The sequence below is a fragment of the Ursus americanus genome, chromosome 36 (assembly GCF_024610735.1).
Source record: "Ursus americanus isolate L20-20 chromosome 36, mUrsAme1.1.p, whole genome shotgun sequence".
Lineage (NCBI taxonomy): Eukaryota > Metazoa > Chordata > Mammalia > Carnivora > Ursidae > Ursus > Ursus americanus.
In genome coordinates, this window is record NC_142162.1 from 4,335,840 (window position 1) to 4,360,869 (window position 25,030).

The 25,030-nt window shown below is 43.5% G+C and overlaps 1 protein-coding gene and 1 long non-coding RNA gene across 3 annotated transcripts; both read left to right on the forward strand.

The window, feature by feature from the left end:
* The first annotated feature begins 626 nt into the window (after positions 1 to 626).
* On the forward strand, positions 627 to 13,377 carry DUT (deoxyuridine triphosphatase). 2 transcript variants are annotated; one of them, XM_045812128.2, is made up of 7 exons: positions 627 to 666; positions 1,673 to 1,808; positions 4,929 to 5,020; positions 6,738 to 6,782; positions 12,465 to 12,539; positions 12,687 to 12,757; positions 13,179 to 13,377. In XM_045812128.2, exons 1-7 carry the CDS (start codon positions 642 to 644, stop codon positions 13,233 to 13,235), a joined length of 501 nt encoding a protein of 166 aa, XP_045668084.1. In that variant the 5' UTR covers positions 627 to 641; the 3' UTR covers positions 13,236 to 13,377. The 2 variants fall into 2 exon arrangements, with proteins under 2 accessions (XP_045668084.1, XP_045668083.1); XM_045812127.2 differs by lacking the exon at positions 627 to 666 and adding an exon at positions 873 to 1,118.
* A 2,139-nt stretch (positions 13,378 to 15,516) lies between these two features.
* On the forward strand, positions 15,517 to 23,475 carry LOC123801863 (uncharacterized). Its single transcript, XR_006782349.2, has 3 exons — positions 15,517 to 16,629; positions 20,828 to 20,949; positions 23,234 to 23,475. It is a non-coding gene; the product is annotated as an uncharacterized LOC123801863 (long non-coding RNA).
* Positions 23,476 to 25,030: the final 1,555 nt, after the last annotated feature.

The window sequence follows — 25,030 nt, forward strand, 5'->3', positions numbered from 1 at the left end:
GTTGGTAGATGTTTAAAGGCATCGGAAGAGAGTATAAATAGTGTATAATCCATAACCTCATCCAGAGGAATTCCAACATTTAAAATGAGCCAGTAAGAAACTGCAGAGGTGGGCCTCCATAAGGCACAGCAGGAAAGTCTGGAAACTTCCTCAACAATACCTTAACATTTTTGTCATTTTCCAAAAACTGCCCTGTAGTTCGCATTTATTTTGATAAGCTGCGTTATATTTTGGTTTTCAGCTTTTTGCATCAGTTCTGGAAATGACTGGACATATTTATATCCTAGAAAACCCAATTTACGATTACCTAGAAAGTTTTTTACTCGTCCCTACTGTTATTCCAGGGTAGCTCAGGATCTTTGTTCGAATCATAGCCACGGGGGGTCCCTCTCCTCTGTGCTTCTGTGGGTCCTATGAAACAGCGCTAGCAACTGAGCTGTTGTTGGGATCTTCCTGAGACCATGCCCCCGCCCCCCCCTTTAAAGGTAAATGGCATTCGGTGCACTGCGGGTGCTCTTAGGAAATGGGACACGCTGCCTTGCCCACAGCCTAGGACGCATCACTGCGCGCGGCGACTACCACCTGCATCGTGATGCGGTTCCGCTGCTTTGGGGGTCCCTGAGATTAGAACCTGAGGAGCCATGGCCGAGCGCGGCGCCGCCCCAGGTAACTCAGCAGGGCGCAGGGGCCAGGCCCTGAGCCTAGAGGATAGTCTTGGAAAACAGGGGCCACAAAAAAGATGCGGGTCTCAGGAGCGAGGCAGAGACGCCGTTCCTGGGGGTCCAGCGCCTGCGCCAGCCGGAGGGAGGCCCACGCGCCGCCTCCGTGCGCTCCTCGTCAGACGGCAGCCGTTACTGCTTCCGAGGTCATCCTACCCAGACGCGTCTTTAGAGAGCAGACGCGGCGCGCGCCTGCGGGAGCGGACAAGCCAACCAGCGCCCATACCTCGAGACAAATGACTCCCCTGTGCCCTCGCCCCGCGCTCCGCCACCATTTCTTTACGTCCCTGTTCCGCCCAGGGTTTAAAGACGCGTGCAGCGCCGGGCGGAGAGCTGAAGCCGCGGGGCCTCTCTTCCGGCCGCTGTCCAGCACTCGCAGCCTGAGCCGGGGCTGCCGCGGTACCAGACATGTCCGGGCCCAGGCTGGAAGGACACGCTGCCTAGAAGGGCGTGGGGAGGCTGGGAGCCCGGCCGACCCTCCCCGCAGCCGCTGGGGGAGGAGGGGAAGGAGGGGGAGGAGGCGGGGGGCGGATCCGACCAGCAAGCCCTCCGGCTCTGGGCGGGGTGGGCACGCGGAGGGCGCGCAGCCCCTATTCGCGCGCGCGCGAGTCCATTAGGGCCCCTAAAGGGGGAAAGTGGTTGCTTTCTGTTGTGTGAGCGGGAGGCCCCCGAAGCTGTCCCAGCACAAGTTGGCCCTGTACCCGAGCTGGAAAAGCTTGAGAAGGCGCAGTGGTTTCCTATCCCAAATCCGTTTTCCAAGAGGGGTTTCCAGCCCCAAATTTGAATCTCGCCTCCCCTCTGTGCCAGAATTGTGGGCTCGTCCAGGAGCGAGGCGGGGCGAGGAGTTGCTGGCGGGAGATTTAAATTCTGGTGGGCGCGCTAATTCTGTATCCGCTTGTTCCCTCCGCTGCTGTGTTTTCTCACGTTCTGTCCTGCCATGCCCTGCTCTGAAGCGACACCCGCCATCTCCCCCAGCAAGCGGCCCCGGCCTGCGGAGGGCAGCATGCGGCTCCGCTTTGTCCGGCTCTCGGAGCACGCCACCGCCCCCACCAAGGGGTCGGCTCGGGCTGCGGGCTACGACCTGTACAGGTGAGCGGGGACTTCGGCCGCCTTCTCCCCGCGTCATCTCTTCCCCACGCAGAGAGGGTCCGGCTGTGCAGTTCTAGAGCTCTCAGTCATGTTCGCTTATATTCCTGCCGTCTGCTGCCACAGCTTGAAACTTTAACCTAAAAGATTACAGAAACCGTTTTTGCATATATTGATAGGGTTTTGGAATATCGGTGAGGTTCAGTGGCGTAGAGTCCGGACTATGAAAGAATTCTTGAGATGTCTTTGGTGCAGAATGGTGGTTTGTTAAAGCAAGAGGATAGGACCCATAGGCAGAAAGAGCTGCTGCCCCAGGGTTTTGAGGGGTGGCTGATTATATACTATGGGGTTGGGGGAGGTGTGGAGAAAGAGAGGTTTCAAAAGGACTTTCATATGTTAAAGACTCACCGGGTACCTGAGGCCTTGCCATTGTCAAGTTAAGGTTTTTCCCTAGAGCAAGGCATTAGCATTAAGATAGTTGGAGATTCCTGGAAGAATGTCAGGATTGTCCCACCCAGGAGTGGGGGATGGAGGGAGGTTATGCTTTGTCATCAGCCAGCCCTCTGCTACCTCATCAATATGAAAGATTTTTGTCTTTTTCTAGCGTTGAAAATTTTAGCTTTCTTCTTTAGCATAAATTCAGTAAGGATTTGGGGCTAGTGTGCAGAATGGTAACTACATATAAATGTCCACCAAGCCATTATTTGTTTTGCAACATTTATTGTACCCTCTCCAAGTGGAAGGTAGCGACCAATAAGGCCCACCTTGGCTTCAAAGCATGGCCTGAGGGTGATGCAGTGCACAATAGAGAAGCCATGGGGGAAGTTCAAGTGCTGAGTGAAAATACCTGGGGAGGCTTAATGAAGGGTGCTTCTGCCGTAAAGGAATCATGAAATTTCACTGGATGTCGGTATTTAAGTTATCCCAAGGACTGGGAATGTCACTAATCCTGCCACCTTTCCATTGGTTCAGCACTTTTTACCTCTACTAAAAACTACGTGTGCGATTTTATTTAATTCTCACAACGATCCTGAAGTAGGTAAGTGTTACTTAACCTTTTTACAGGTGAGGGACTTTGTGAAGAGCTGAATTGATTGCCCAAGGGTAATACGATTTCTGACCCTTAGTTCACTGCTTTCCCCCGCCCGCCCTTGACTACTGTGTGCCGGTCATAGAACCATTAAGATGGGTGAACAGTGATACTAGGGGAAATGAGTGTTTACTACATGACTAAATCTTTAGGATTTATTGTAAAGCATCCCAGATAATTCTAACATAAAAACTACTGGTCTAAGTCTTACAGGTATAGGAGAAGGGGAGAAAGGAGTGTGTGATGATAGTAATGAAGAAAGGAAAGAAAAAGTGAGGTATGGTCTGTTGTAGCTAAAAGGGGCGTAATCAGTCCCTTAGTTTTCATGGATAAAAGTGGAGTGATGCTTACCATGTCTGGGCATTGTTGTGAGTCATATGAGAGACTGAGCTTTAAGATACTTAAAATATCCTCCTAATGAACAAAGATGACTGTATATGGAAATAGACATGGAAATAGCTTCTCTCTTTAATAAATTAAAGTCTGATTATTGAAAGAGAGGAAATGCCAATGAAAGAAGTGAAAATGTAATATTGCTTTACTAGTCTTCATTAAGGTCTCCAAAGTAACGCACAGTCTTGCTCATTGTCAAATCTCCCATTTCTGTCCCGAAGGGGGCTACAGTAGTAGCCACAGTAGCAGCATATGCTGGGTGGATCTGGATCTTAGAGAATCAGGTCCTCAGCAGTGGCCTTCTCCAGGGCCTCTTCACAGTGGGCAGCTCTGTCCCCCCGCCAGTGAGGTTCACTGTGTCTGCTTGGTAAGGCCAGCAGAACAGATAGACTCCCCCTCCTCTCATGGTGTCCACCCACTTTCCCCTTCCCTCTGCGGGTCTTCCCTAATCATTGTATTGTTGTGAGAATAAAATGAGTTCTATAAAGCATTTAGGACTGTACCTGGCACAGAGTAAGGGCTTAGTAAATGTTAGCTATTAGCAAGTATTTGCCCTTCTTTCTTGGTTCTTTTTCAGAGGGGAATGGTCCACAGATAGCTATAGGTTTGATGTGTCTGTGGGAGCGGGTGAGTTCAGCATCTTCCTACACTACCATCTTTGCACATCTGCCCCTGGTTTTTTTCTTTCTCTTCCTCTTTTTATATCATGTTAGTGAAGCATACATCTTTTAAAAGTCTGCCTTTCTGCCCCCTCCTGCTAATATGCACTGCAGTTTCCCAACAGAATTTTGTCCAGGAGAGAACCAGATTACATGTGGATAATCTCTTAAACCAAAAAAATTCACCGGAATGACTGTATCTCAAGCAGCACCGTTTTAATAATGGACTAAAAGGAAATGTCTACCACTACCTTCTAAATAAATTTTTATTTTTAAGTAATCTCTACACCCAACGTGGGGCTCCAACTCACAACCCTGAGATCAAGAGTCACACACTTGGGGCCCCCCGGTGGCTCAGTTGGTTAAGCATCCGACCCTTGACAGCTTAGGTCATGACATCAGGGTTGTGAGTTCAAGCCCCCTGTTAAGATTCTTTCCCTCCTCCTCTCCCCTCTTCCCCCCCACTTGTCTATCTCTCTCTCCCTCTCTTTTTTTTTTTTTTTAAAGATTTTATTTATTTATTTGACAGAGAGAGAGACAGCCAGCGAGAGAGGGAACACAAGCAAGGGGAGTGGGAGAGGAAGAAGCAGGCTCCTAGCGGAGGAGCCTGATGTGGGGCTCAATCCCATAACGCCGGAATCACGCCCTGAGCCGAAGGCAGACGCTTAACCGCTGTGCCACCCAGGCGCCCCCTCTCTCTCCCTCTCTTAAAAAAAAAAAAAAAAAAAAAAAAAAAATTGCACGCTCCACCTCCACCGACTGAGCCAGGTGGACACCCCTAAACTTCTTTTTTAATCTGAATTGGAAATTTGGAGTACTGAACTCTTAGATGGGTTATTGAAATTTAAGATTGCATGAATTATTTTGTGATTATTTTATGAGATGTATTTAAAGCAATTCCGTATACTTAGTCACAAGGAAGAAAATATAAAAGCAATTTTACGCATCAGTACTGGTTATTTTCTTTCATTATTTTCCTAGTGCCTATGATTATACACTACCACCTATGGAGAAAGCCCTGGTGAAAACGGACATTCAGGTAGCTCTTCCTTCTGGGTGCTATGGAAGAGTAGGTAAGTGATTGAAGACATCGTGACAATTTGTCAGGCTCTTCCTTTATGATCTGTTCCTTCGTCTTAGTCTCACTTAGGGTATAAATGAGGGAAGGGATATTGATTGGCATGTGTCCTAAAATAAGTGCCAACTGTGATGGCAAATACAGCCATTTGAAAACTACATTTTGTTCACGAATCTGCTTTTTGCGTGCGCACACACACACTCACGCTCACACACACTCTCCCACCCTCTCCTTCTTTTTTTTTCTGATTCCTTGAGCTCGTAGGAGGCTCACATTGGCCCAGGAGTTTTTCTGTCAACTCCTCACTGAGAAACTGAAAATACAGATGACTTTTAACTGGAGCTCCCCCTTCAAGGATCAGATTGCATCTGAGCTCAGGTGTCTTTGTGAAGACGATGATGAGAATGACTAATACTTGTTATATAAGAAAATAGAGTGAGGCTTGGGCTAATGATACACAGCATCTCTTATCCTGAGAGTAAAACTCCTGACTCCTGTTCACCCGAGTCCATCAGACCGTTAAGCCTTTCCCGCTTTGGCTGTCCTTCCATGGGGTCTGTTGGGGTCAGGGATACCCTTCAGGGCACTAGAGGGGAGCGAACTCCTTAGAGGGGGAGGAGCTATGACAAAACGAAGAGCAAGTGCCCTGTCACTGGAGAGAGTTCAACACTTTCTTCAGATGCATCATCACTTTCTAATTTCAGAGTAAATGTAAAGGAACAAATGGCACTGTGGGTGGGGAGGGGCTAGACCTCCACTTTCCTGTTAGCCCTGAGTGTGAGAGCCGCTAAGACTTGGGCCTTTTGAAGAAAAACGAAATGGGCTCTTTCTTCATCTCCTTTTGGCAGCACTTCATTTTGAGAATATTTTGGGGGGTGGGGATCAGGAGATGGAATGAAATAAAAGGAAGAGCAGGAAGAAGCAGCATTTATTGACAAAGTGCCTTGATTTAAGCTATTCTGGAATAGAAAACTAGAAGCCAGACTAATTAAAGGTAGGCCTGGTGCTCGAGTCAGCAAGTCTAAGGTATACAGTTTGCTTTTTATGTTTTCATTTGAGAATAAACAACATTGGAATTGAATTTTTAAGGTTTAGTTTTTGACCATGTGCCTGACTGATACCAGGCCTTTTATCTTACTCAGGTTCATTTGTTTTTACAGACACCTCATTTGGCATTTGAATCATGAGTAAGATTCCCAAGTTCTAGGCCAAACTCTGCTACTCATTGGTTAAATTTATGCCTGTCTCTCTCCTCTGCCCTCTTCCCATCTAGACTGCATCATGCTCAGATCTCCCATCTTAAAACACAAGTCTCCTTCCTCAGTCCTGTGTCGCTGCCAGCTACGGTCCTCCCTTTGTGGCCAGACTGCATGACAGCGTTGTCCGCGGTTGCCCCCACTTGCTCGCCTCTCAGTCTACCCCCGCGGTCCACTGCCACGGTCCGGTGCCACGCCACCGCAGATCCTCAATGGACTGGAGTCGTGTGGGAGTGGTTTAAGCTGCTTTTGAATTAAACTTTTTCAAAAAAAAATTCTTTCCTACTTTCATAATACAGTATAATAAATATATTCTTGAATCCAGAACCATCTGCTAAAGTTAAGGTGAAGAGGTAGATGTCCTAGGAGATGAGAGCGGCTTAAATTGTGTAAATTACATCCAGTATCACCCCTCCCCCTGCAAGGAAGCCAACTTCTCCTTTTTTTGTTTTTCAGCTCCCCGTTCTGGCTTGGCTGCGAAACACTTCATTGACGTAGGAGGTAATACGTTTACCTTTTTATTCTGTATATGTACGTGTGTGTGTTTGCTTGGCCCTTCCTTGAGAGTAGTAATCAAATGACAGATTTTTTTTTTTTTTTTTTTTAAAGATTTTATTTATTCATTCGACAGAGAGAGAGACAGCCAGCGAGAGAGGGAACACAAGCAGGGGGAGTGGGAGAGGAAGAAGCAGGCTCATAGCGGAGGAGCCTGATGTGGGGCTCGATCCCACAACGCTGGGATCACGCCCTGAGCTGAAGGCAGACGCTTAACCGCTGTGCCACCCAGGCGCCCCAAATGACAGATTTTTACCTTCAAGAAAAGGAAATGATTTTTGTTGTGTTTTGTCTCTTCAGAAATTTCCACCTCTGAAATAATCATGATGCAGTTTCAGATATTATTTGATTATGTCTAGTTTTAAAATGACCATGATGTGAAATGCATGTTATTTTACTAATAGGCTAACTAGACATTATCCGATGGATAGGATTTTTGCCTTGGCTTAGTGATAATCTGCATTTAGTCCAAAAATGACTCTGTTCTTAGAAGGAAGGTAGTTTTATAAGGATAGGAAAAGCTTTTATGTCATTTTTAAAGCAAGTATGTTTTGCTTAAATAACTAACAAATTAAGCAGCAATAAGAAATTATTTAAGCAGAAGGTTATAGAAAATGCAGGTCAGTCTGTAAGAATTTTCGTACCTGTATAAGAGAGCCGTCCACATTTGGCAAAATAGAAAAAGGGGTCCTCCCTAAGTGAGAAGAGAAAACACTATGCTTCCCTATCTACATTTGTTGTCAAACAAGTACTGTAACTCATTTCCCTTATGATAAAGCCTTACTCATGTCTCCCAAAGTCAATAACTTCGTCATGTTGCCCCTTTCATGCAGAGCTCCAGTCTCTGCTGGCCCTCTTGCTATAGGCTCCCTAACCACCCTCACCGTAAGGAAATTCTCACCCTTCTAGGATGGTTTCCTTACGTTGGAGCTCCCCCTTTCCAGGGGAGACCTCACTGACCTTTGTCCTGACTTGCATTCCCATCTTAATGAGCAGAGTGCTTCACCTAACTAGACATCTTGGCCCTCCAATTAGTGGGTCTGCTAGATTTCTCCAAATCCCGCCATTTTTCAAAGCTACTTTTTAACAGATGAAGAACTGGCTCAGAGAGGAGCCCAAGCTGACATGTTAAACCCTGGAATCTTCATTCCTGATTCCAGTCCCTCTGTTGTTTACACTGCAATTAAGTGCTGGGTATCACCTCACCCCATCCCTGCTCCAACCAAGCACTGTCCTGAATTAGCTCACTGTGAACCTGCCTGGCAGGCCCTTAGTGAGGAAGGAGGCCTGTCGGCCGGCTTGTCTCTGGCCTGCCCCTCAGTCTGCCCTTGGAGTCACTAGGTGGCGCTGTGGGGCAAGCCAGGATCCCCAAAGGAGTCCTTTCTTTTAGGGACTGAAGAGGAGCCAAGTTTGACACAGCAGGGATGAACAGCCTGCTTGGGTTGAGAATTGCCTGGGCTAAGTTATGCTTGCTTTCCAAAAATACTTTCACAGCGTCAAGTATGGTAATTTAGGACTGTAACTTCAGGATATAAAAGATTGCATATATTTTTAAAGAAATTTCAAACGGTTGTGAAAGGAACATGGGCTTTGGAGTAACAACCAGACTTGGGTCCCAGCTTTGTCATTAATTAGCTAGTTATTACTTTCTGCGCCTCGGCTTGCTCCTCCATAAAATGAAAATTAGTGTGCCTGCCTCACCAGGATAGGAGGATTGAGGGATACTATATGCAGAGCATCTCACGCTGTTTGATACATACTAGACCCTGTAAGAAATACTTCTTGTCCCCTAGAGATCTCATAGATTTTTTTTTTAATGTGGCAACTTTCTTTTTTCTGACTTTGTTACTAATTTTTGCTCTGTTTAAAACAACCTTCTGAAAAACATTCACGTAAAAGAAATGGAAAGTTAGTTTGCCTGGTGGTTGGTGTGGTATTATTCATAAAATGACAGGGCGGTGTGTTCTTGGATGTAGAGTATCTTAAAAATGTCTCTCAGGCACACGTTTATCGTAGTTGGCCAGAGTTTTTACTTCAGAAGAGAGATGTCGTTCGAAATCCCAGGCTGTAAATAAGGGTCAAAGGGAAAAGTTGAGTACGCAGGAATCTGTTCAGAATTCACATCTGGTAGGTGTGGGTAGTTTTCACTAAAGAAGGTTTCCAACAAATGACATGCCAAAGTCTTGACACAGTAAAACTTTTGCCTGAAGTCAGTTAATTACTCTGCCAGTTCCAATGTATGATTTTTCCAGTGATAACTTCAAAATACTTTCTGCTTTCTCATGAAGAGAAATATCCCTGATGCTTATGTTCCTTATGTAGAAAAAGAATGTCTTGGGTTTTTCTCGAAGGTCAGATTGCCTTTGAGTAATAAATAATCTTGGAACAATTGGATTTTTCATACTGTTGGCATTCATGCTAAAAAAAAAAAAGTATTATTGAGCGTCCTTTTTTTTCTGCTATATATTTTAATTGACTTCAAACAACTTCATTTCTTTTGGTTAAAAGACTTTTCACATCTCTAGGTGTCAAGCATAAAATCTTGGTAGGTGTCTGGCTTTACAGAATTCAAGACACCCAACCATTTTGAGTTTGATCAGACTACTTTATAGATATATAACAAAGGCCTTTACAAGAAGGGAGTGTTTTTATATGGGAGAAGATGCCGTAAAGTAAAAATACTTGCAGGTCATAGGTGAAAGAGTTAAATACCCAAACAAATACGGGAAATATCGTAAACAAGATATGGAAGAGGCCATACAAATGTGCAACAAACATACAGAGGAAAAGCATTCTAGCCTCATTAGTCATCAGGGAAATGCAAAGTAAAGCCATGAGATACCATTTTTCACTTATCACATTGGCCAGACTTTTTTTTTTTTTTTTTTTTTTTTAATTGCTGCCGTCTGGGGGTGTCTGTGTGGCTCAGTGGGTTAAGCGTCCAACTCTTGGTTTCGGCTCAGGTCATGATCTCAGGGTCGTGAGATCAGGCCCTGTGACGGGCTCCGGGCTCCATGCTCAGCAGAGTCTGCTTGAAATTCTCTCTCCTTTTCCCCTTGCGCCTCCCCCATCCACACACACGCTCTCTCTCAGATAAATAAATCTTAAAAAAAAAAATTGCTGTTATTTGGTACTGGCAAGGACTTTGGAAATGGGTATTCTTAAATATCGCCGATAGAAGTTTGAATTGCTACACATTTTTTGCAAAGTAATCTAGAAATATCTGTTAAAATTTAAAATGTACACACCCTTTGGTCAGGAAAGTGCTTTTTGGAAACTTTTTAATGAGACTGGAAATCACTAATACACAAGGACATCTGACATCTAATATACAAGAAAGTAATGTGTCAAGTCCATTACTGTAACATTGGCTACCTGAGGGACAGTAGGGGAACATGATTAGGTTTATTTTACATGTATGTATACTATTCGGGTAATCTAACATTTTTCTTAAAAAGTAGAAACGAAGAGTTCAGAAGTCGGTCCACATTGTCTCCATTGAACCCCTTCCAGACAAATGAGTGCTAGCCTGTGCTTGAGATCTCCAGCTCGGAGAGTCCATGGGCTTTTGGGGTCATTCGTTCTAGCCAGCGTGGAATAGCATGTTCTCCGCAGGGGTTTCTCTACTGAATCCGATCCAGGCTGTTCCTACAGCCGGAACTTTCTGTATATAGATAATATAGAAAACAGCTGGTCCCATCGTTCTACCAATTACACAGTAAGGACTAATTTAATGGTCAAGTGGCAGTGGGGAAAGAAGCCAGGCTTCAGAATTCTTTGAATTGGTCAAGGTTTTGTTTTGTGTAGCTAGAAAAGAAGAGTGTTTCCTTCAGTCTAGACGTGCTATGAACCACCTCTGCTGCCTTTCTGCTACTTACCTACCCCTCCTTCTCACTGTTAAAAATTACTTACCTTTAATTCAGACTTCAGAACACTTGTTGTGTAAGAATGCTTCGATTCAGTTTCGTTTATCCCTAGTAAATCATTCATAAAGCACAGGGACTCATTTATATGCCTATAATCCCCTGGAAAAATCTAAAATGCTGGTTTTTCTGAGTATTTTTCCCCCTGTAAGAAAATCGAAGGGGAATGCTTACCTTTGTTCTTAAAAAAAAAAAAAAATTTTTTTTTTTCAGTTGACATTCAAATAATTATGAGTCTGGCCAACCAGCTTTAATAACCCATTGAGCTACATTCCTGATTCTTTTTCTTTTTCTTTTTTTTCTTAAATAAGAGTTTTGTGTGTTTGGTTTTTAGGAGGTGGGGTGTTACTAATATGCAAGCTGTAACATGGAATTACATTTAATTAGGGTCCCGTGAATTCTGTCCGTCATTTTACAAACTGAGGGGAAGGAATGAACATGTATAAAAGGAAATTGGCAGTGGGGAGGATGAGGAGGAAGAGAAGTGAGTCCTAATAGGGGATTTTGTTTCGGGGTAATGAAAATGGTTCCCCAAACCGATTGTACTGATGGTTGCATAATTCTGAATACGCTAAAAACCGTTGAGTTGTGAATTAGTCTCAGTTTCGAAAGAGGAAGCGGGAAGGCCTGCTACACCTGCATCATCTGTGCTTGTGTTTTGGGAAACATTTCAAGTTCTTGGCTCCAAGTTAAATTCTAACGAGCCTGGTAAATGTACCTCTCTGGGCCAAGGCAGGGCCCTGGCTCAAGTCCTCTCCTGCAAAGAGTGGTTGTCCCTGTGTTCATAACCTCAAACAGGTACTGATGACACACGGTGTTATGGAAAAGTGTACTCCTTGTGAAGCTGATGTGCTAATGTCTTCTGAGAGATCACGTTCTAAGAAAGGATGGTGGCTCTGATTAAAAGGAGAGGTGGAGTACGAACGGAAGGATTCACCTTCATTTTTATTATAAAATGAACGTTCGGATATGTGCTAGACTGTGGCTTAACAATGTCAGCATTGACTTACTCCACTGCCGATCTTCAGGCTGTTTGACTTTTTATTTATGACCCAATCATATTTCAGTCTGGATATTAGTGGGAAGCTGCCACCAGGAAAAGCCTTTAAAACTCAGGTTGTAGTTTTCTTCTAGTCTCTTTAGCAGGTGTGCAGTGGATGACCAGTGGCTTTGGAGTGAGCAATTCAGGATGACCCATCTGAGGTGCTAAGGACCTACTCCCAGTTTAGGATGGGAAATGGTCACCGTATGTGAGGGTGACAGGTGGGAAAAGGAGGGCCGTTCTATAAATTCTATGTATTTGCATTTTAGTGAGACTCATTGCTTAGTTTTGAGACTTTACCTAGTTCCAAAGCAAGATTCACTTACGCATTTGTAAGGATTAAAACCTTGGAGCTGGGGCGCCTGGGTAGCACAGCGGTTAAGCGTCTGCCTTCGGCTCAGGGCGTGATCCCGGCGTTGTGGGATCGAGCCCCACATCGGGCTCTTCCGCTATGAGCCTGCTTCTTCCTCTCCCACTCCCCCTGCTTGTGTTCCCTCTCTCGCTGGCTGTCTCTATCTCTGTCGAATAAATAAATAAAATCTTAAAAATAAATAAATAAAAAAATAAAACCCTGGAGCTACATAAGGATGATTTCAAGGTAATCCTACACCCTCAGTGTTTTGGTAGCATACACCGTGCTCATGTTATTTTTCTTTTCCTTAGCTGGCGTCATAGATGAAGATTATAGAGGAAATGTGGGTGTTGTACTCTTTAATTTTGGCAAAGAAAAGTTTGAAGGTACGTTAAAGGCGTATAATCACATAAATGCAGGGAGTGTTCTGAGGGTCTAGATAACACATGCTCTCTCCTCTAATTCTCACTGTACAGGCAAGATATAGAGAATGCATCAATAAAATATCAGTAATAAACTTTTTTCCTTTCAAGTCAAAAAGGGTGATCGGATTGCACAGCTCATTTGTGAACGGATTTTTTATCCAGAAATAGAGGAAGTTCAGGTAAGTATCATAAAAACTGAGCAGGGAATAAATGATGTAACATCTTCAGTGAAGGGAAAAGTACAATTTCGAGGGTTCATATGCTATTTGTAACTAAACAGTAATACATATAATAGTCCTATTTAAAGCAAAATTAAAAGCTTAGTTTTAGAATTTCGTGAAATGTTTTTCATAGCTACTATATAGCATTGCTTTGGGTAATAAATCATTTAAATATACCCTGAAATTCTATTTCTCTAGCTTTTTTGAAAATTGCCCAATATTTTATTTATGGAGCTTTTTAAAAATTTAATTTTCTTTTTGTAATCTCCTTTTTGAAAGGATGGTAGAGCAAGAATAAAAGTCTTAGAGGTTAGAAGCTAGAGAGAACGGAAAGAGAACTGAAATTAACTACCTGGCGACCACCTTTATGTCTTTGCAGGTTTTAGATGACACTGAGAGGGGTTCAGGAGGTTTTGGTTCCACTGGGAAGAACTAACATTTGTGCCAAGAATAGAAAATGAGAAAACATACTTTTTTCTTAAAGAGTTTTTGCTTGTGGTGTTTTGCATATCTGTAAACATAATAGGCTTAGCTTCTAAAACTGTTTGGTTCTCATAGGATTAAGGAAAAGATACCTCTGTTGGGTTCCCATAAGACCTCAATTCCTTATGTTTTTACACATCTGATTGTTGTATAAATCTGTGTGGTGACCTAATACAAACTCTTTATTTTTTAATCAAATGTATATCAGTTACAGATCCAGAAAACCCTGTATTATTTAATTCACTAAATGCTTCCTCTTCAACTTATTTAATTGCTTTGTAAATCATAAGCAGTGCCTTTTATTCAATAAATTTGAATTCTTTTACAGATACAAATTATTGTATAAAGTGAACCAAAAAGATAATAAAAAAGAAGTTGAAGTTATTCCTTGTTCGTCCCTTCTCTTCATTGCTCTCAAAAATGTTGTTGATCTTGGGGTTACCTGGGTGGCTCAGTCAGGTAAGCGCTGCCTTCGGCTCAGGTCGTGATGCCGGGGTCCTGGGATCGAGCCCCGGGTCAGACTCCCGGCTCAGTGGGGAGCCTCCTTCCCTGCTTGTGCTCTCTCTCTGTCAAAGAAATAAAGTCATTAAAAAAAGTGTTTTTGATCTTAAGATTCTTTGTGACATTGGGGAGAAGAGAATCCTCAGGTTATTTTTAAATTATTATTATTTGGCGGGGGGCGGGGGGCGGAGAGAATCGTAAGCAGGCTCCATACTCAGCACGGAGCTGACATCGGGCTTGATCTCACGACCCTGAGATCATGACCTGAGCTGAAACCAAGAGTTGGACGCTTAACCGACTGCGCCATCCAGGTGCCCCTATTATTATTTTTTAATCATCCTTTTGGTAGGCCCCGGTTTGGCTGGGTAGAGCTATGTTTGTGAAAGGAGGTGGAACCTGGGGATTTCCAGATGGTTTGTTCTTCCAATTTCATTCCATCAAATAAAGTGTACAAGTTGTGTGAGTTTCCCTCAGTAGAATAGTGATAATAGGCCATAGCCAAGAAAAGAGGTGATTCAATAGGGATAAAATACATAATGGGGTGTGTTGAGGCCACTGGGTTTGTCCGTCCCGGGTACTTTTGAGTCCTATGTGTAAGCAGCAGGTCACTGCAGGTTGGGGCTGCGTCCGTGCTTCAGCTTGATGGACACTGTTGGCAACCTTGCGGGCGTGTTTCCTGTGCTGTACGCCCAGACCCCTTTGCACCAGGCCTTTGGGTGTCAGCTAGGCTTTGCCGGACAGATGTCCTAGGGTCGGAGTCACGAGACATCGTTTTGTGAGTGCAGGCCACGCAGATGGGGTGTTTCTGGAGCTGGCAGCTCTCAGCTGCCCGGTTCTTGGAAGCATAGGCTAGACTTTGTTTCTTCCGTCCTCCCAGTGATTCTTTAGGCCATGTTATATATAACCTGCCATGTAGTATTTTCCAGCTGTGGGTCACAATTCATTAGTGAGTCATGAAATCAACTCCTCGAATGCATTTTTAAAAATTAAATAGAGAGACAGCAGAGGACAACACATGTCAGACGGGTAAATATTGTGAACATTGTTTGAATTACGTATTTGTGTGTTCATGTGTATACTGGGTCATGATATAAATTATTTCTGCAGTCAATAAAATTTAAATAAATCTCTTTCTGCTAAACTAGTGGATTCTATTCTCTGAACCCTGACCAATACATAGTAACAGCTGAGTAAGAACAAATGGTGTGATGTGACTGCCAAGGGATTCGGGCTTAGCTTCACTGTTCATTCCCACTTACTGAAAGTTGGCTTTACTTCTACAAACTGCTTTTTGTTTTTCTCCGTGCATACCTGTGAGAGTAGATAAAACACTCTTACAGACGACAAAAATAGGCACAGAGCTTCTTAGTGTTAGAGCTAACGACCACTATTAAAACTCGGGTCCTGTGTCTTCAAAGCCCATGTTCTTTGCAGCATCTTCAGTCTTCCAAGCGGTAGAATACAGAATGGAAGAGAGCTAATGACAGTCCTCTAAGTTGTTCGTACCAGGCGTCTGGTTCCCTCTGGGCACCCATACTTAAGGGGAGTTGTTCAGATCTGAAGCTGCTTTGAAAGTTAGAGACTTGGAACCATGTTCATGAGGGATAGATGGAAGATTCGGGGAGGGGGGCGAGGTGCTTGGAGAAAAAGTTTGTGTGTTGGGCGTGGGGGGACTATGGAAGGAGGGGGGGCTAGAGAAGGTCCCTGGGGTATGATAGATCTTCAATTTTAAAGACTCAGAAAGGGAATTAGGTTTGTCCTATGTGAACCGGGAGACTGGAACTAAGATCAGTGCATTTAATCTATAGAAGATGGTGGCTACAAGAGAAAATACGTATTGGTCCCTGCCCCCAGTTCCTGGCATGGAGCTCACAAGCCCTTGTCATTTCCTAAGTGAGACAAGCACTAGGATCATTTCTTGTTCTAGTATTGGTCTTTGACCCCAGGTGCTGACACAGAACTCCTGAAACCCTCGTCATTTCCTGGGTGATGACTGTCTTGGTCAAATGAGGTGACTCTGGGTGGCTTCCTATGGCTCCTGGGTGAGGGCTGGTCACCAGAAAGACCAAGCCATGATTAGAAGCTTAGAACTTCCAGCCCGCCGCCCCCGCCCCCCCCGAGAAGGGAGATGGGCTGGAACTGGAATTAATAATGGATCATGCCCGTGTGATGGGGCCTCCATAAAATCCCAAAAGTAAGAGGTTAGAAGAGCTTCCGGGTTGGTGATGACGTGGAGGTGCTGGGAGAGTGGCGCGCCTGGAGAGGGCGGCGAAGCTCCGAGACCCTTCCCACATACCTTGCCCTCATCTCTTCCATCTGGATCTTCGATCACGTCGTTTAACCAACTGGTAGAACGTGTTCCCAGAATTCTGTGAGACACTCCAGCAAATCGAACTGGGGAGGGGGTCGCTGGAACTCCAGAGCGTAGCTGGTTGCTCAGCAGCATGGGTGACAGCCTGGGCTTGTGATGCATCTGAAGTGTGTGTGGGGGGCGGCAGTCTCGTGGGACTGAGACCCCTTAACCTGTGGGATCTGATGCTGTCTCTGGGTAGACTGTGTCAGAACTGAGTTAAATTGTAGGACACCCTGCTGGTATTAGGGAGAATTGTTGGGTGTGTGGAAAACCCCTCCACACATTTAGTGACCCGAAGTGAGGTGTTTAATGTGAGTAGTAAAGGTGACAAACAGGGAAGAAAGACATAGGACGGCAGCCCTGGGTTGTTCCCTACATAGGAAGGAAACGATTTGCGTTTTTTTCTTTACAGGGCATAAGGGCAGACTCCTGGAACTTGGCTAAGTTGAAATGAAAAAAAGCGAAGAACCTACGCAAGAGCCGTATCCTACCGGTCAGTTGGGTTGGGCTCACTGGCGACTAATTTTATATGCTACATTGTGAAGTTTGGATATTTTACACTGTCTTTACTTTGTTTTATTGTGAAATACAACATCCAGAAAAGTGTATAAAACAAAAGTGTACCAGATAGTGAATCATTACAAGATAGAACACCTGAATAGTAGTCTGGACCGGTTTTCCAGGAGGTGAAAGCCCTATGCTAATCAAGCTTGGTTCCCAAGCTCGCATCAGATTCGCTTGATTCCAACCCGGTGGATTCAGTTGGCAGGAGAAGGGAAACCCGGGTAGCGCCCATTTATAAGGGCATGTTCTTTCTCCCCAGCAGAAAGGCAACCAAATTTTTTTTTACCGATGGCCAAAGACAAGCCTCGTTTTCACACGTAGGACTGCACCTTACGATCTTTAGATGAACTACAAATTGAATAGTAACCACACTCTCGGTTCACTGACTTCCCAGGCAGAAGCCTCTTCCTTGACGATTCTGCCTCACTCCGTCATGGTGCCCACTGTCCAGTCCCGTGCTCGGTGCCGGACACTCAGAAGAGAATCAGGGAGACACCCGCAAGCATCCGCTGCTCCACCAGCTAACGCCCCTGGGTGGTATCAGCAGACAAAGCCGCGTACTAGTTAGTACTTGAACCATCGGCCTCGGTGGATAGGGAGGCCAAGACCCAAGACTGGGGTTTCAGAGCACCTTCCCTCCACAGAACTTTCTGCCACGGGACCCTCTCCATCCCCCCCCTTGCAGGACATACCAGATAATTATTTCCTCAAATTCATTTTCCATCTTATCGGTGGAAGAACGGTGGAGTGTGGTGAAGTGAATATATCGGGGTTGGCAGTTAATGGCGTGGTTAGGGGAGTAGTGAGGCCAAGCTGTCATTTAGAGCATTCTCAGCAGGGCTCCTACTGCCAGCATCTTGCTTGGACCATCCCCAAATCACTCTTAGTCCAGTTTCTTATTTCTTTTCCCTGCAACTTCAACACCCATAATGGTCCCTGTTAGGAGAGTTACCAATAGGTCAAATGTGTCTCTGCTCCCCAACTTCCTTTCCCTCCTGGTAACCCCTGCTGCATGCCTTCAAGGTAGCAGTGGTAAACTGTCGGTCGTAAGAACCACAGATTGCAGAGAACGATAGAAACCATGCACCAAGATTCGATGGTATTTTTAGTAATATTTATAGATTCAGAAAGCATGCCTAGATACAGCGAGAGCTTTACATGCAAAACCCATGCTAAGAGGCATGTAATCATTCTAGTAAAGATGATAGCGTGATCTTTGATCACGCATTTAAAGCCATCGTATCTCTGTTCATTAGTGTAAAATTTACTATTTTATGTAACTGACCCGATCCTGTTAGCTGGGCAATACCCTCTAGTATTGTATCATCATTCCGAGAAGAGAGGTGAGGTGGGGAGAAATAACTTAGCAAAGGTGAAAATAAAATGCCCTTTGCTGAGAAGTTACCTCTCCCTTTGGAGATGGATTATGGACACACTGTTTTGACAGTGCTTTTTCTTTTCCTTACTGAAAAGAATGAGAAAAGGGAAACATAAATGAAGCCGGAATTCTCACTGAGGGAATCTTCTCAGGAATATTGTATAAGAAAAAGAAAGAGAGAGAGAGAAGTAAATTAGAAATGGTCTCCCCTTACTAGCAACTAAACATGATTAAATTGGAAAAAATTTTAAAGATCCAAGAGGTCTCCTAAGGAAAATATCTAATAACTTTTTATGAAAGTAAGATTATAGAGAAAACCTAAGATTGACAAGTTACTAAATTATGTCCTGGTTTGCTCCTAATTTTCAAAAATGGATTTTACAGATAACTAAAGCAACCTCTGGTGGAATAGTAGCAAAATAATGATTATCTCTGGCTTTTGAAATTGCTAGTAATTTTTTCCTTTTTGCATTTTCTCTATTTCAACATTTTAAACATGAAAACTATATTATTTGCTTAAGAAAAGAGCTTAAAATTGTATGGTGAAACATCTTTGTTTAATTTTGATCATATTTACTAGTTTAATGAATATTTTTAATATTGAAAATATATGGGAAGATTATGATTATAAACCACAGGTTTTGAAGAAAAAACATACAAGTTGGTATGATAGAAAGGTGCTAGCTAGCTTTGGTGTGTTTTGGACTCAAGTTTAAGGTCTGCTCCTTTATCAACTAAAAGATCTTGAATAAAGTAACCTTATGGCTGCTCAATTTTTTTAGGGTAAAGTAAGAAGAGTCATTAGGTAATCCTCAGCCCTTCGGGCTCTCATATTGCATTCAGTGAAATTTGGAGTCCAGACTGTATGGCTGTGGCAAACTACTGCCACCTGGTGGCAGTTATCTAAAGTGAGGGGCTTGTATTTAAGGCATAAAATCATCATTCATTCTTTCGTGCTTATACAGTATTTGCCTAGCATCTGTGTGCTGGGCAGGTGCCAGCATCATGGTTCATTCAATATAGTGTTTTTCTAGATGATACTTTCTAGACGTGAGCTGTCACATGCTAGCTGTATGCCTTTAAGGACGTTATTTAACCACTTCTGTGTCTCTGTCTTCAAAATCTGAAAAATAGAGATAATAATATCCACCTTACATGATTAGAAAATCTGGGAGTGGGGGCGCCTGGGTAGCGCAGTCGTTAAAGCGTCTGCCTTCGGCTCAGGGCGTGATCCCGGCGTACTGGGATCGAGTCCCACATCGGGCTCCTCTGCTATGAGCCTGCTTCTTCCTCTCCCGCTCCCCCTGCTTGTGTTCCCTCTCTCGCTGGCTGTCTCTCTGTCACATAAATAAATAAAATCTTTAAAAAAAATAAAAAAAGAAAAGAAAATCTGGGAGTGATGGGTGTAGAGTATCTCACACAGTTTACATCAAAGAATATTTAGTCAATAAATGGTAGCAATTATCCTCAGGGAGGTTACCATCTAGAAAGGGAAGTAAGACAAATATGGAAATCGTTGCAATATGTGATGTGCCTTGAAAATACAAAGAAGGCCCAAGGCACATTCAGCAAAATGGCAAAACCAAAATGCAAACAGACTGGGTACAAAGAACATCTAGGAGTTGCTGATAACTGCCCAGGAATGAGGGGGTTGAGGGTCCTACGTGCCAGGGAAGCAATGGCCAGCCATGGCAGGGTAACATTCCCAGAGCTGAGTCTCAGGAAGATTGATATTAATCTAATGTCTGTGACAATGAGGTTAAGAGACCATCGACAGGATAGGCAGGCACTAAGAACAGAGGACAGGGAGGAAGGATGGATAGAAACAGCACTGAGAAACTATAAAAGCGACGTGGAGAATGAGCCTTTCTAAGCCTTGAGACATTGTTAGATTACAAACGAACTCTCCGAGACTAAGGGAAGCTAAAATGGGCTTGGGGCCGTGAAACCAACCCAACCAGCAGTTGTAGGACGAGACTTCAGGGCTCCTGAGTCAGGATCCCATACTCCTTCTCCACCCAGGGAGGAGTTTAATACAACTTTCCCATCAGGTATGAACACTAAACCAATACGTACAGGTGCCTAGGGAAGAAAGAAACTTTGTGACTATTTTCTAACGCGCCAGCAGCTGGAGGGGAATACTGTGACAAAATACTCTTCTGCAAGTCCATTCACTTTGAGTATTAGAAAGGGCATTATACTTAGAGGGAGATGAAATCCCAAGTGTGTTGCATTTTGAAACCCCTGTGGGATTTATAAGGGCTTAGCTTTCACTTGACATGAATTTTTTTTTTTTTCTGGCACCTTACAGAAGCAGGCCATTTCAGAGGTGATGTTTTGACAAATAGTAGCCTAGCTCATTGACAAATGAGAGGAAGCTCTCAAAAATATACTTTCACTAGAACAAAGGCAAATAATGATATAATCCCCTGCAGCTATGTGTTTGGAATGGAAACATCATATTGTTGGGAATGATAGGAAAAAATAATATTGGAAGAAGACTAATGCTCTCTGAAGGTCCTGTCAGATGGGGGGAGTGTAGAATAATTCCATGATATGTGGAATAATACAGTTCAGAAAAAAAGAAGGTGCCCGTTGCACCGAGACTGGGTTTGATTATCATAGAAGAGATGAAACACTTTTTCATAGTTAGAAAAATCAATATACAGCCGAAGAAGAGAAGCTGTTTGATGATAAGGCAATAAAAACTTCAAAGGGTAACTTAAAAATGTTTCCTAATTCATTTCAGCCTAAACTGACCCCCGAGCCTGTCTCACGCGGTCCGCCAGCTCTCTCACTACAATATGTTAGCCAGTCTCCTTGGAATCATTGCCGGTCTCCTTGGAATGGAAACTGTGTCAAACCCCGGGGGTGAGTGGGAGAAAAAAATGGTGCTGGCAGAAAGAGAGGAAGTATTTTTTCAATTCAGTGCCAGAAGTAAGTGCTGACATCGTCTCCCATGTGTTTGGGGACAATGGCACATACCGCTGGGAACACGTTCAGTTTCCCAAGTCCCTTGCTCGGAGGCGTTTGGCAAGTGGCCGCAGAAGTCATAGCTACTTCCCCCTCCCCATCCCCACATTTCTGAACCCCTTTCCTCCCTCTTGGGCACAACAGACACAGTTTCCCCCTTTGTATTATTACCATGATTATCCAAAGTGAATTCTCTTATTCTGTCTGCACACACACGTTGATGTGAAAACTCTTCTTCCTCAAACAAAATTCGTTTCCTCTCTTCGTAAGCATGCGTTTTTGGGGGGGTGGGGGTTGAACATTAATCTCAGGTGACTTCAGAGCTGCACGAAGCAAAACCTGCATTTTCTAGGCTAAAACAGACAAAATTAAGTGAAAGGAGCCAGTGGCCAGTTGATGCTGATTAAGATGGGAGGGAAACTGGTTAATTACATGGGCTCCAGGCCAGTGTGCCTCCCTCCTCTCCCACCAAGTTCACGGACAGGGTGTTTCAATTTCTCAGGCTTCCAGTGCGTCTCTGCCCAGCCCGCTGGGATCGCTACGTAGCCCTTGGCTACTGCAGTGTAGCCGAGTGGTAGAGAGACATACATTGTTTATTTCTAAAGATAGTTCTATTTATATGTGGCACAATGTCTACATTGAACATCTTTTGGTCAGAGGCAAAAACAATCACCCCATTGCCACATTTTACCTGTGCTTTCTCTCCAAGACTTATTTGTAGGCACAGAATATTATCTTTTAAACTGCTTTGTCCTGATATATTATCTGTGTCAACTTTTGTTAGAATCAACTGCGAGAACTTCAATTAGAATAGAAATCGTAGGAGGAAGGGAACTCACCTTTTAAAACGCTGCATACTCCAGGTAGCATGCTAGCTGCGTCACTTTTGCCTGAGCCAAGTTTGTCATAAAGCCAGGGCAGAATTCCTCTTAGGGCAAAACCTGGTTTCTTTATTTTTAGGGAGTCACGAAGCCATTCTGATGGGACCGTTAAGTATTAGAGTGGGTCCCAGAGCTCAAAGCTTGCTTGGGCAGCCTGAGAAGGAGGAGAGGCAGTGAGACTCAGGTGGGAAGGGGCCCCCAAATGAGGTGGAGGCTAATGGGAGAAGAGACCAGAGTCAGGGAGAAAAACTTGCATCAAGGATCGCCAAGGAACTTGCTCTTTTAAATATTTATTATGCACATTTCCATCATATACACCAGTAGAATGCATGAACCCCATGCAGTCATCACTCAGCTTCAACACTTATCAACTCATAGCAGATTTTGTTTCTTCTATAACCCCACCTACTCCCCCATGCCCAACCCCACTGAATTATTTTGAAACAAATCCCAGACATTGTATCACTGCACCGAGTCCCTTCATCTGTTTGCTGAGCCATCTGTGCTGCAGCTTCCCTCCCCTTACCCCGACTTCAATAAAGCTGATGGCACACACAGCTTTAGTGTCAATGGTGCTGGGGAGGAGGACAGAAAGCCGAAAAGTTTGCATATGGGCCAAGTAGGTAAAGAACAATGCAGTGCTATGAAGTTTGATGCAGAGCGGAGAGTAACAGTGAGTGGAACTCTCTCAAAAAAAAAAAAAAAAAAAAGAGAGCGAGAGCAGAACTCTCAAGAATTCCTGAAATGATTGGGGGAATGGAAGGGAAGGAGGGAATGCTAGATTTTCTACAGGAAGTCAGAGGAGGTCTTCATGCAGGACTCTGTGTGTGTGTTATTATTAAAATGAAAAGTGACTCTAAAAGACCGCAAATCTTGGGGACAGCCAGACAGCTGGCTTTCGGGTTACAGCTGCATATTCCAAGTTTCCTTTCCTTGAAAGGAAAGAAAATACTAAATTTAGACACCATCTTTTAATTCCTCTATAATTTCCCTTTCTGTCTCTTTAACAAATGCAGTCTTTAGACAACCAGTGCAAGGCATTTATTCTCCACGAAGCCTTTTGGACACATGACATCGCTGGGGAGGAGTTGTTAAGCAATCCCAATCCCAATTAAGTTTTCAGCTGCTCTCTTGCTTAAGTCACTGGTCTTTAATAATTTATGAAGAACAAGCCAATGTTACTCATTTATGGAAAATGGACCTAGATACCTGCACAATTCTCCCACGGGGGGAGAGGGGAAGAAAAATGGGGACCATAGTTGGACTAAATACAGATTTGTCAAATTAATAACGCTTTTTAGGTTTATAGATAAACAGAGGAATTGGGGACCTGAAATGTCATCTTAAGAACCGTCTACACAGCTGATAATTGCCCAAACAATCGTCCAACGTTGGCTATACCATGACTTCTTTTTTTTGCACATTTTATGATGTAAGTTACAGGTGAGTTACTTCCAGGTTGGCTTATTTTGAGAATTGCTATTCATATGCTAATGAAAAGAGTTTTTTTTTTTTTTTCTTTGAGATAGGAAAATGGCCACTTCCCTATCTGATAACTCGTCCTTCTGTCTTAGGAAAAGACAGAGGCTTTCACCTGAGAAACAAAAATCATAAGCAATGTTAAGACAATATATTGTTGAGAATACTGCTATTCAGAGGCCTTAGAAAATAATATGCAGATATCCACTAGATGTCACTTGATGTTTGCTTTTTTTATGAAGGTAGCATTTTCTTTTTTAAAAAGGTTTATCTGCAATTATGAATTGACAACTCCCAGTGGGTCCAAACTGGCAGCAGCAAACGAGATGCAGCAATGTTTGAGCGAAAGCAGGCAAAAGTCATTAAATGAGAACAATGATTATAACTTTAAATAAGATTTGGGTGGTTGTGGGGTTTGCATAATCCCTCCTGGCATTCGCAAGGATGAAGGGAAGCCAGCAGCTTTGCCCTCCTGCTGTGTTTAAACAAAAAATGGAAAATTGTAACGAACAGCTAGATTTTTCCTATCTTCCATTTTCTGTTTTCCTCCTCCTCCTCCCTCCCCATTTTTAAGAGAACGCAACTTTTAAAACGATCCCCTTCAATGCAGTTCTTTTGCAGCGTTTTAAGACTGATTTTTCTTTGTTCAAATTTCTACCCACTGAATAAAACCATTTTAATCCGCATTATCTCAGTGAAAACATGCGACCAAAGTCAATGGCGAAGATGTCTAGAAATTTTGCGAGGATTCTCTGGGGATACCCACTTCCCGTACTTGCTAAAAATCTAATAATCAGTTCCAGTAGAGACCATGTATCCTGGGGTTTTGTTTTGTGTAAGGGCTATTTGTTTATTTTTTTAACTGTCATTGTATTTTGGCTTCACGATGGTTAAATAAGTCTCAGTATTACGTAAACTTCTCTGACCCTGCCTATTTCCTGTCTTGTCAAACCTTTCCCTGTAAGAATAACAGTGTTCTTTTACTTGGTAGTGTGCGGCGTGATGTTTTTGGCATGCTCAACCTTTTTGACTTGCAAAAACTTGTGACCTCAAGCGTGAGAGAAGTGAATGCTTGCTTTAGTACCTCACAGGGTCCCAAACGTAAAAAGGGTCCTGTTGCATGCGTGTTAGAGTTGCAAAAGAATTATCAGCATATTTATTCCCCAAACATTACAAATAATAAATGGGAATCAGTTTTTTACTAAGTTACTGAAATTATTAAACCAGAGAATACGCGAACATTTTCTTGCTACTCAACCTACCTAATTCCTCAAATTGACCTAGCCAAACAAAGATGTAGTGCTTTTATTTACTGTGTTTTATCCAAATAGTTCATATTTTAAAAAACATTTTCAAACCAGCATGCACTGCAGGGCAGAGGTGGTATTGCTCTTCCAAGAAGAAGAAGAGAAGAAATGTTTTTGTTGCCTCATCTTTACGAATCCAGACCTAAGTGCTTGTCCAGTGGATTCTATAAATGCAGGAACCACCCAAATCAAGTATCAACCAAGGGGCATTTTTTTTTTAAGGTGGCTATTTGATAGCATTTTTCCTATCTTTTGGTTTATCTTCTATTTTTCAATAATGTAGACGTTACAAGGATAAAAACTGTGGTGAAC